The following is a 12,687-nucleotide window of genomic DNA, read 5'->3' as shown; positions in this document are numbered from 1 at the left end:
CTCCCAGCTGTTCTGAGGATTTCTGTTTTCTCCAACTGTCTTAGTGAGAATCTCACCACAGGGCAGGGTGGTGGGGAAAGGGGATGGCTACTGATCAGCAGGAGCTTGGAGGATTTGGGAAGTTAGGCAAAACATTAAAAATGGTGAGCTTTGCTTGTTTGTTCTAAAATTCTTTCTTGAGTCAAAAGAAGGTTCTTGGATTCAAGGCTTTAGCTTTATTTTTAAACCAGCATGAAAGGCAAAAAAAGGAGGGAGCCTTGGCCAAACTAATCATGACAACTACCCCTGTTGCATCGGTCTATGCCCCCTAAGACCTGCACATAAAACATACTTATACAAACAATGCTGACCTAAGCTTGGCCTTGAACTAGAAGAAAGCCAGTGTATTTCAAATATGAATGGGAGGTAATATTACTGGAAAGCTCTGGGGAGTCTCAGGGTCCTTTTAGTAAGTGATGCTATAGGTTGCTCACAGCTGGGATTCAGGAAGAGAGCCAAGGATGGGATCTACTGTTAATTGCTACTTCCCTTGACTTTAAGCTTAAAAACATGAATTAAATATGGAGGCCACCTATTTAGTATCGATATATTCAGTCCCCAAGTCCCAAATAGGTGGGATGGGGACTTCATTAAAGAAGACATGTGAGACTTAGAATACAGAAGCTTCCTTATCTTCACCATGGCAGCCCCTGGGGTTTGGTGTACCCTGCAGTTCAGTTGGATATGAAAGGTTTATGAGGAGTCTCTGGCCATTTCTTTATTCTCCTCTTATCCATCAACCTGAATCTTATCAGTTGCCAGGTAATGAGAAATCACAATGAAAACCAGTCAAAGGGGTTAGAGAAAACCGAAGCAACAATCTTTGCATAGATGAGGTAAGGAAAAAAAAATTAACCTGTGTATGAATCGACCCTTTTTGGAAGGGAGGGGTGGAATTTATAAACTCTTCAAGTACTCTACTCTGCAAATTCCAACACTATTAGTACTGCTTTTAACTGTTTACATCTTGAACAACAACAAAAAGAAATAGCAAGACCCTGCTAGCCTCTAACCTCTAACTAATGCATAATCTTCATCTCCCTGGTGATCATTTACACTAATTAGCAAAATTTAGCTAATTATCGCTCAGCGTTTCTGTGTTTAATTATGGCTATTAGTAATAGTCTGTCTGGCTTTCCTCATTTCAACCACCATCCCTCTGTCTCTTCCTTCTTCCTTAGGAGTTAAGTTTCCATCTTAATGAAATTCTCTCTCCCTCCCTCCCTCCCTCCCTCTCTCCCTTTCCCTCTCCCTCTCTCTCTCTCTCTCTCTGTCTCTCTCTCTCTGTGTGTGTGTGTGTGTGTGTGTGTGTGTGTGTGTGTGTGTGTGTGTAGCTCTTGCCTGGTCTTTTGTGGTTTTATTTGTTTTGTTTTGTTTTAAAGGGAGTCTATAGCAGACCCAACAGAAGTCACAGGGATAACAGCAGCCAGGTTACAAGGAAGCATTCGGGCATTCTCTTAGTCACAGGAGATCCTTCTCCCAAGCCTTACAGGCTCTCAACTACTTGACAATTCCACCACATGGGATTTGAAAAGAGAGAAAGAACCAGCATGTGCTGGCATTCTCTCAACGTGTTTCCACTTAAAACGACAGACAGCTTGGAGCAGGAGCCCCTAGCTAGGAACCAGTGGAAAGAATGACTTTCCTAATGGAGCCTGCCTGCCTCAAAATACAAGTCATGACAGGGCCCCTAGAGAGGTTCACAGCACAGCTCACTGGAGGGCTGCTCAGGCTCTCTCCCGTTCCCCTCCTCATCAAAGTGGAGTGCATAGTAAACACTTCTTGGACCAATTTACTACAGCAAGCTCCTGCCTTGGCTGCAGACATCAGCCTTTTAGAGGGAGCCTGCTCAGAGCTGAGTATAATTTTATGAACCACAGGTCTCTTCCTCCAATAGCTATGATGCAAAGAAGATTGTTTGAAGCAAAAATATATCATACATGACTTGTGTGAACTAACCATTCATGCTGACTTTAATTGAAACATCATTTGCATACATGGTGAATCAAAGCTGCTATGATTTACAGGGGTAAATTAAAAGTGGTTTAGCCTTATCTGACATATTGCTTCCTCACTAATAGCAATATTAGATGTGTGCTTGGTAGGGCATAGCTACTCTTTCCACCCTACATACAGGAAAATATAAAGCTACCCAAATGAAAAATAGCGTCCACAGGCTGTTAGCTATGTTTTCTGCCTTCTTTGACTCAGTTGTTCTCCCTAGATTTTTATCACATAGGTAACTTTATAGCAGTTTCATCAACTTCAGGCTGATGCCCAAAGGACCTGCTGTCAGCTATTTCTTCACAACTAGCCCCGAAACAAGAACACTGAAAGGACTGGTGAATGAACGTAAGGTGAACGTTCGACTTCCCAAATTGTAGCATCATTAGGAGTTGTTTGATTGTGCTGCCTGCCATCAGTAGGTAGGGGGAGGAGAAGGTAGCAAAGGGGTAGAAAGTGTGTTTGCCCTGCCATGAACAAGAGTGCCAAGGAGGGGAGAGCCCTTTATTGGAAAGTGAATGGCTGAGAGCAAGCAGCATTTGCCTTTAAGAGAAAGTGACAATTTTCCCCTTATGCACATGCAAGCCATCTCATAATTTTAAATTGAATTTTTCTGCTATTCCCATCCTTGAATCTACCTGAAAGACAGTGGGTTAAAGATTTGCAATGACCCAGTAAAAGAAAAAGATCAGAGAGACCCACCGTGCCCTCCTCGAAGGGAAACAGGGGAGCGATAGATAGAAATAGGCACAGAGTGGTGCTTGCTGCCGTGGAAATGGTGTTCGTGCTGAGAGTGAGATCCCGGAGAGGAAGAAGAGGAGGAGGCTACATTAGAAGAACTCCACACAGAGCTGACGATACATCCCCAGAAGAGGGACCAGATCCCAAGCGTCCAGGCCGGCCGGCGAGGAGGGCTCCGTCTTGGGTGGATTCTCAGGTGCATGGTCAACGCACTGGACCACTACAGATGGGCAGTTTAAATTCCAGCCAGTGAGCAATAACGAAGTTCATGATGCCCAGGGGCCCATCATAGCAGGAAGAAGAGTTGTTCAATTTGGGGATGGGGGAAGCAATAAAAGCTTGTGTGGGGGGGAATGGTGAATCGGTTTTTAAAAAAAAGGAAAAGAAAGACAAGAAAAAGAAAAAAGAAACTACAAAAAGAAACTGAAGATTAAAAAAAGATAAGGCAAAGCCTTTTCCCCCGCCCCCCTCTTTTCCTGGAAGAGAAATTTAGGATGCAAGAGTCGACCCAGGTACAGCAGACCTGGAAAGCCCTGGCTTGTCACACATTTCAGGGACGGACCCGCGAGGTTTCTTCCTGCTCTCTTGGTACCTCAAGTCCGATGTATTAGCTGCATACTCTGGAAAGCCACTGGGGAAAGGTGGAAACGGAGAGAAGACAAAGCAGGAAAAACCCAAGTAAATTCACGCTAGTTTATCCCAACATCCAAGGAGTTTGGACATTTTTTTTTCTTTCTTTCTTTCTTGTTTCGACTTCCAAGCGATGCAATGCAGAACTGCCAGGCAAAAGGGGGCTGCAGGTGGAAGAGTTCTCCTGCTCCCGGGAGTCTCTGTGGAAGGGCGCGGAGGCTGTTAACCCTGAGTGTCCTGGATGAGCGCCACGGTGCAGCCGCCTTAAGTCCCGAGTTCCCAATAGGTTGAAAAGCAGCCAGCAGCAGTAGCCAGAGAAAGGGATCAAGATGGGCCAGAGGAAAAGAAACAGCACTGAGCTAGCCACCCAGACCAACGTGGCAGAAGGTGGAGAGGAGCAGGGTAGGCGCAATCAGGGAAAGCGCTAGAGGAGGTGGCTCGCGGGTGGCAGAGGTGGCCGAGAGGAGAGCCGAGCCGGCACCCGCAAAGTGCGTGCAACTGGGGAGGCACAGGTGAAGTGAAGCAAGGAGTTGGGGAGTCAAAATTCACAAATGGGCAAGTCATATGCAAATAACGCACTCCGGAGAGCAAATCAGTACAGCCGGTGTGCTCTGCTGAGGGACTGGCTGGCTCTGGAGGAGGGAGGGGTGGAGCCTCCAGGAATCCCGGCCCTCCCCATTCAAGTGTACGCTAGCTCCCGGCTGCTCGTACACACCCGGGCACCAGCCAGAGCTCTCGCCTTGCTCTCTCTCGGTTCCACCCCGCTGTGCGTGCGCACAGATGATCCACAACCCTCCTCTGCTCAGGGCCCCCGGGATCTCCCTTCCCGTTCCTCTCCCAAGATCCCTAAACCTCAACTCGGCGACCAAGGCGCCAGTGAAGCTTTTGGCAGCAATACACCACACAAGTGTCCCTAAACCAAAATAAACCCTGAGTCTGCAAGCATACCGGACTGCCTGTGGTAGGCGCCCGGCTGTTCTTGCTGCACTTAGGGCGTCCACTCTCCGGCGCGCATCTCCGCGGAGACTGAACAAGAGCCACTGGACACCACTACTAGGTCAGTGGATAGATGATAGGATCCGTGTCATCGCTCTCCGAAGGAGGGAAAGGTTATGGGTTGGGTGGCTCAGGGACTCTTCAGAGTGAAGGAAGGGTTCCTTCCGTGGCTGCCAGTCTGTGGCTTCCACCCGCCCTTGACTCTTGGAATTCAGGATCCAGAGGCTAGCATCTTCAAGTCAAATCACAGTACAGAAGTATGCAAAGCGGGGGAGTGACTGGTCTGTCCCCGACTTGCCTAGAAGATAATGCTTCAGGCGAGTAGATTCTCACTGGTGCTGGGTACCAGAAAGTACTAGTTAAATCTGGGTAGGGGATGCGCACAGAAGTAGAGAGTAGTGGTGGCAAGGAGTAGGTGTGGGGGGGGGAAGGTTGGAAAGGGGGTGCTCAGGGGTGGGTCGGGTGTGCAGCTCCTGTCAAGGCCATCTGCGACTCCAGGAGGGGCTGGTCCAGAGCCTGCACTATTTCTACTACCTCCACTGAGTGGGCACACAAACAAAATAGAACGGCATCCTTCCTAGGCAAGTCCTTTCTATTTGAACCTTGCTAGCAGCGACTCTGCCCGGATCATGGGCCTTGATTCCGAAGGAAATTAGAGTAGACACACTACACACACACACACACACACACACACACACACACACGCATTTAGAATAAAATGCTTACATACAGTACATATAGTACCTGTTACATATAATTTTGCTCATTGCAAAAAAGAAAAAAAAATTAAACATTATCCCTGAGAGTTCACGATAATTCTTATTCTTATCAGCTGCTTCTTGATTTAATTCCCCTCCCCCCAGAGGATTCCCATTGCACTTGAATCTTGCTCTAACTCTGTCACACAGTCTTCAAAGGGACCTAGGTGATCAGGCTTCTGATGTACTGACAGCTCCATCAACTAGACATCCTTGACTCACTTTTGTCTGGTCCCCAGACTTTCTTTCCACCAGTTGAATGTACCTAGATATTTACCAACCCAACCCTGCTCAGCTTTTTTCTCTGGGAAGTTTCCTTCAACATTAGCTGAGTGCATTTGCCATGCAGTTGCCTTAGAACATTTTCCTGCAGGTTAGGCATTGTCACCCTGGTGGCTATTCTACTCTGCTGTTCCAATTTGTTTCTTTTCCAGCATTATTGACTTTGAGAAGTCACTTCATCTGTTCAAGAGCTAGATCCTTAAAAAAAAAGGAAAATGGTAGGTTCTCTGATGGCAAAGCCTTTGTTCAGCTCTTTACAGCATCCTCTGGATATAGCACATGGGTATCCTCTGGATATAGCACATGGGTATCAAGCTCAGTAAATGTTTGCTGAATAAATGAACCCATTGAGCCAATTGCCACCCAAGGCTTAGAATCTATTAGCTCTCATACCATGAGTTTCACTGGCCCATTTGTCTGACTTTAGTGACATTGATTTCCGAGAGACAAGCCTTCCAGAGTTGATATGCACAACACTTATTCATCTCATGGTCTCCTTTTCCAAGTTGGCATGGACAGGAGACTGTTGGACTTCATCCCAAGGAAGCAAGGGGAGCCTGGATGGACATTCCAATTAATTCTCTGCCTGGTTATAGAGGGAAAGTAAACCCTTGACACAGAATGGGACCTGCAAGCTCTGCTGGTGCGTTACAGCTGGAACAGTTCATTCCAGGTCTTATCCCTATAACTTACTTATTTACTACTCACAATATGTCAGAAGAAGCAGTTGTAGATTCCAGGGAGGGAGAGTCCATTTATGATCATAGATGAGTGAGGAGAGGACTAATCGGATAACAAATCCAAGGCTGCTTTATATTGCTTCTTTTACTCCAAAGAGCTAAGCCACTGCCAGCCTGATAAACTACATAGCCCTCCCCAATATATTACACTGTTAATTTTTCCATATGTCTCACATCCCTCCCTCTAGTCAACACCTTCTTATTTATATGTCTCGTCTAACTCCCGTTCTTACAGTCTATTACAGTTTATATTAGGCCAGCATAGTTTGAGAATTTTATCTATGGCGATAAGTTGATGTGTTCTAAACACCTCCTACAGCTAGAAAAATAATTGTCACTGCCCCTCATGGATGCTCCTTTTCCCTCTTGCATTCTGTCCTCTACTGGGCCCTTTTAATTGGGATCTCAGGCACATTAAACAGAGGAAGATGGGCGTCCACTTTTAAGAAAGAAAAGGAAAGAAATAGATTGGAAATTTTTATTCTCCCACAGATCTTCAGGAAGAATAATTTCATGGGAATAATCCATGTTAGCCCCCATGTGTATATCCCCTCATGAAACCCAGATGGAACTCTTTGGAATCCTGCATTTCTAAAGGGAACGAGGTGTGTAAACTCCTACTGTAGCTGGATCCACAGGGGCAATAGCTCGGGTTCTTGGTTACATTAGACTCCAGAGTTTCTCATCCCAGATCCCTCACCTGGCCCTTTGAATTTTGCCTCTCTTCTCCTCTTAGGAGACCACCCAGAGTGAAAGAGAGCATTTCCTCTTAATTCTTTACCTTACTTTCTTCATCGCCTCAGCTTCCAAGCAGGCTAAGGAATCTGCTGGCTTCTAAAATAAGCCTCCTCCTTCTACTTAAAGTGTCAGGCGTCAGGAACCTAATGTGAAGTTGCCTTGTCCATCGTCCCTCACGGTGCATTTTATCTCTGTGCAAGCCTCCTCTCACTCGGATAGGCGCTGACGTGCCACTTCGCTGTCAGCAGGAGATACCTGTCAAGTTCGACACTGCTGGCGATTGCAGACTTAGAAAGACCAGAAAAACTTTGGCACAGCCTGATTCTGGGAGGCCCAAGCCATTAAGTGAAGACCCACTTTTTCAAAAATCAAAGAGTAGAAATCCTTACTTGCTGTCTCTACACAGCTCCAGCAGGCAGTTTGGGAAGAGAAAAACAAACACCAACCTCACCCAACTAAACTCTCATAATGTACAGCGAAATAAAAGTCCTGAAAAGAAAAATACAGGTGACTGTTAACATGGCTATAAATATATCCAGGGGTTCTTCCAGTGACACCATAAAACAGTCGTACATTGCTTTATTATATGTCAGGGGATTTATTTATAGCCACATAATTCATTCTTCTGTTCATTTATTTAAGAAAGCCATCCTGCAAAAAAGACCAATTTTGAGTAAGTTTTCCTTTTGGGAGTATAAAAAAGAGATTTCTTTTTTCTTTTAAATATCACTCCGACATGAATTTGATTTAAATGAAGAGGACTGTAGCATCTTTGTGTAAATGTGTGCCTCAGAGAATGCTTAGGTTGCTCTGGTATATTTTACCTTCTATTGTTGAGAATTGGATGCATGAACAGAATATGTTTTATCTATGGCCACACACCCTTGAGCACACCCGATCTCCTCTGTTTCCTTACGTCATCCTTCTTATAAACATCATTATTCCCTTGTCCTCCTTGTGGCCACAGAAGGGATTTCAGGCATTTAAGTATTGAGCCAAATCTCTTTACATTTTCCAGATCTTTTGAGTTTGATCAGTGGGCTTGGGAATTGTTTATAGCATTCCAATTTTTATATATCAAGTCAAGAAAAGGTAAAAAAGAAAAAGTATGAAACAAAAGCTTCTTAGCTAATTCCAATTGAAATCCAAATGAAATAATAATAATTTATTAAGTAAATATTATGATTATGATTATCATCTTTTATTATTATTGTTATTATTATTATTATTACCTCAAAGATAGGGCCTAGTTCTGCCTAGCGCTCTGGTATATACACCTGATAGTCTGTGCTAAACTGCTTCTAGCAATTACTGATCCAAACGTCTCATCATTGCCACTATGAAAATCTCTATCTAGTTTTGAGGAACTAAATAAAAGGAAGTATTGTTACAAAGAAGCAACAGAATACTTTATTTTCTGTGTAGTACTGGGGCCTTGCACATACAAAGCAAATACTCTCCCCCTGAACACAGCCTGTAACCCAAGAATGAGTGATGTCTATTGCATCTTTATAGGGTATATCGCCCATTCAAAAGTTTACCGTGCATTCTGAGACTTGATTTAGGTTTCAGTGTTGGGCTGTGATGCTCGGCAGCCTGAATTCAAATCCTAATTATTAGCTGCTGTGTAAGTTTTCAGAGTACCTTTGGTCAGTTCCTACTTTGGCCTCCCTGTTTTAAAATAAGAATACTTTTACAAGCTATCTATAGATTCAAACAGCTAATACATATGAAGTGTTTTTACCAATCGTGCCTGACATGCTGAAAATGATCTGTGTCAATAATAATGACAACCATAATAATTCTTCTATTATTATACTTGTTTTCTCTAGCAGACATATAGAGGTTAACTGTGCAGTTAGCACTTCCCTGGTACTTACTCACATCTTTCAGGGGGTAACCTCAGCAACCCCAAAATACAAGTGGAAACTATCTTCCCGGTGCTCCCAGCATGCTGACTTGTCCTTCGCAGAAAAGACACTAGCCTCATTGCATTCTTTTTACATCTGTCTTTCAAATCAGCTCTAAACTAATGGAGATTACAGCCTGACCTGAAACCAGATAGTACCAGCAACTGAAGCCCAGCATTGTTTTGTAATTGTTTTCTGTGGCAGGTTGAGGACTCTGTAGGATCGCAGTTGGTTTTGGGATCTGCAAAGATTCTTCTTTTTCATTTTCTCACTGCCTTCTCTCAAATGCAGGATAAATTCTAATTAATTGGCCTTCTCCCTGAAAGGTACACTTTCTAAAGCCTTATTAATTTCCATTGACTTTATGAAGAATTTCATTAGCATTGAATAGTCTTTCTAAAATATTGATGAGCCAACCTCTGAACTAGGCTCTACTCAGTATAGAAAGAAGTCACAACCCTCATCCATCACTTCGGGCCACCTGTTACTTTACTCTATGAATGTTAAATGTATGCTTACCAGGACAAGATACTGTGTAAAGTGCAAAAGAGCCAATGACGAAGAGCTTTCAGGCCTTAGGGAGCAAGAGCTGTAACGGGGTAAAACCCGATAACTTCCCTGAAGAATCGTACCATAAATGCCACAGCAAGTGTGAGATTAAAGGTGTAAACCAGATACACATACCACCTGTCTTAGTGAGGGTTTCTGTTGCTGTAAAGAGACACTATGGCCAAGGCAACTCTTTTTAAAGAACAACATTTAATTGAGACTGGCTTACTGATTCTGAGGTACAGTCCATTGTCATCATGGAGGGAAGCATGGCACTGGAGCAGCTGAGAGTTCTACCTCTTGTTTCCAAGGCAAATAAGAGAAGACTGACTGTCCACCCCTTCAGTGATGCACTTCCTCCAAGAAGGCCATATGCACTCCAACAAGGTCACCTAATAGTGGAACTCCCTGGACCAAGCATATTCAAAACACCACAGTAGCCAATGGAGTTAATGTATTCTGTCAAGAGGAAGAAGATCCTGGATGGGTTCACACACAAAGTGAAAAATCCGAAGACATCCTGTGCATTACTGCTTTGACCCAGAGTAATTTTGAACTCTCTGTACTTGTTTCCTTGGCAGAAGAATAAAAAATAATCCCCATACGAAAGGGCTTTTTAGGATTCTATGAAAACATATATTCTATGAAAACAAGGAGATAATTATACCTTAGTGTTTACTATATGAACCTGACCTAAAATGAGTGGAAATCAGAAAGAAAAATCTAAAAGAAGGACATTATTAATGTAGGGTAGAATCATATATCTACAGTTTTCCAGAGGCAAACATTCTTGTATCTTAAGTTGTCAGGGCCTAAGAAACTCAGGAAGGAGTACAACATGTTCACTCTATGAACAACCAAGTTATGCTATGAATCATGGCATATCCTAAATATGCCATAGGACACTGAAAGACAAGGAAAGGGAAAGGAAAGGAGAGAGAAAGTACAAAGAAACACGGAGGAACCACAGGAAGCACACTTGCACAATCTCATTCCTTATCTCCGATGACTGGGTTGCTGCACTAAGAGATGTTCCACACATTCCACAGTGAGGCAAAAGAGTCAAGCTATGGCTCACCCAACATTCCTTTTATTAATGTATCCTGTTATTTTTCATTTATTTGGAGGCATATCTTTATCCAAGCATTCATCTTACTTCCTACTCTGTGAAGTGATCTAAGAGATGCAGGGATCTGAAATAATCCGTAAAGATTTTTTTTTCTTTTCAATCTATAAAAGAGTTGTGGTTATCGTTCAGTTTTAGAGAGCCTGCCTCTCAAGAATGAAGCCTTAGGTTCAAATTCAAATACTACCAAAAACAAACAAAACACAGAGAGAGAGAGAGAGAGAGAGAGAGAGAGAGAGAGAGAGAGAGAGAGAGAGAGACAGACAGACCTGAGAGAGAGAGAGAGAGAGAGAGAGAGAAGGGGGAGGGAGAGAGGGAGAAGGGGGGAGGGAGAGGGAGGGAGGGAGAGAGGCTCAGGGGGAAGTTAAATGACATATTTTATTAATTTAATAGATGTAAATCCATATAACAGAAAAATCTTGAGGGGGAATAGCATGTATAAACTCCTAATGGAAGGTACTGTGCCATCTGAGAATCTATGGAAATATTTGCAAGATAGATAATAAGGGCATGCTGAGTGGCAATAAGGATTTAGCACGTCTCAGAGCTGTTAGGGAAGCTGGGGGCTGGGTTCTGAAAGGAGAGTTCATACTGGAGACAGAACACACTGTTCTTAAAATAGACGGGACAACACTGATATAATATTTTAGCATCAATGATATCTATGTTTTCAAATCTGCCACTTTCAATCTGGACAGGCACAATTATTAGCTGGTCTTTTCTATCCTCCCTTAGCACCATGCTGTTGATTCTTGTAACAGTCTGTTGTTATCAGTTAGTTGATAACTTGGTATCCTATACGATTCATAGAAACATTATCTATTAACTGCAGTTTGATCTTAGAATCAATGAAGTGTTTAAGTCCTTCGGTCAGATAACATAAATTCATGTTCCTTTTCCTTTTATTTTTTATTAAAAAAAAAACTAGCTCCATGACATTGAATATATTACTTAACCTCTGAAAATGTGTATTCTCATGGGTGAATATGATAGTAATATATTCCTGATCTCAAATAATATAGGACAATCCCAAAACCATTTGATAATAGTTAGTGGTTGTTAGTAGGGAAACAAATGAGATATATACAATTAGAGTTTGAAAGTTGTTCTCACATACATATATCCATATATGTCTGTTGGGGATGGGAGAGGTTTGCTCCAAAATATAAAAACATCTCTTTTATCAGTAAGAATTTTTCAGAATTTAGAGATGTAAAATCAGAAATGGGACATTGTAAGACCATGATATCCCAGGAAATGGTCAAGCAATAGATGTTTGGTTTACAGCCTGTAGTGAGTGGGTAAGGTATATTAACTTCCCTTATAATTTTCAGATTATATAAATTTGAGGTTTTCCGTTGAGCTTTCTCTTTGCTTCCTTACTTCTACATTTGCTTAAACATTATCACTTGCCCTTATGTAGAGGATAAAACACAAATCCTAGATGCTGCAAAGATTCAAGAATTTTTTTTTATTATTAATTGAAACACCATGCACCACCAGGTTAGGAAACTTAGCCTTCTATAAAAGAAGCAGAATTGTATGAGAGTTTAGTTTTTATGGTTACACAGAACAAGTTCTCTCTAGACACATTAACAATTTTGTTTCTATTTTAGATAGCAAATATTTTTTTTTCCTACTAACAACACCTACACATCTACTGTCCCTGTGATCTAAGATGGCATTGTTCAGTGGTGAAAGTTCATGGCTATGGAAAGAGTAGGATCACTCAGCTCTATTGTTCCTTATCTCTCAGCCAGAAACACTGATGGATCAAACACAAATAAAAAGAATCCTTTTCAAGGAAGGTATAAGGCTTGAACACTTGGGGATACAAAGTAGAACTCCTTTTTACCTTTTTAAAATTCTTTGTGTGTGTGTGTGTGTGTGTGTGTGTGTGTGTGTGTGTGTGTGTGTGTGTGTGTGCTAGCACTGGTTTCAGTTTAGTCCAGATACTCAGTCTTAGCAACAAGCATCTTTACCTACATACTGAATCTTCTGGTCATACCTTTTTGTTGTTGTTGTTGTTGTTGCTGTTGTTATTTTTGTTGATGCTGTTTAACTAACACAAGGATACCTTTCAACATTTGGTGTAGACAAGCAGTAAGTTAGGTATTTAGGAGACATGTAAGTTAGAGAAACTGCGATGTAGAGACAGAGAGACTAAGCTGGGT

General features: G+C 42.5%; 1 protein-coding gene across 43 annotated transcripts in view; it reads right to left on the bottom strand.

The window, feature by feature from the left end:
- The window catches only part of Nrxn3 (neurexin 3), a 1,590,688-nt gene that overhangs the window by 512,280 nt on the left and 1,065,721 nt on the right, over positions 1-12,687 (bottom strand). For 4 of the 43 annotated variants that reach the window (XM_021202691.2, XM_029541265.1, XM_021202689.2 and 1 more), the window contains exon 1: positions 2,746-4,053. The exons of 36 other annotated variants lie outside the window; for them this stretch is intronic. In XM_021202691.2, the coding sequence (XP_021058350.1) occupies positions 2,746-2,986 (241 nt within the window). In that variant the 5' untranslated portion in view covers positions 2,987-4,053. Of the gene's footprint in view, positions 1-2,745; positions 4,055-12,687 lie in introns of those variants that run through there. 3 more of the 43 variants (XM_021202694.2, XM_029541274.1, XM_021202688.2) reach the window with 2 other exon arrangements.

Source organism: Mus pahari, chromosome 7, assembly GCF_900095145.1.
Source record: "Mus pahari chromosome 7, PAHARI_EIJ_v1.1, whole genome shotgun sequence".
NCBI lineage: Eukaryota > Metazoa > Chordata > Mammalia > Rodentia > Muridae > Mus > Mus pahari.
Note: the sequence above shows the minus strand (reverse complement) of the source record. Positions and strands in the feature narration are given on the sequence as shown.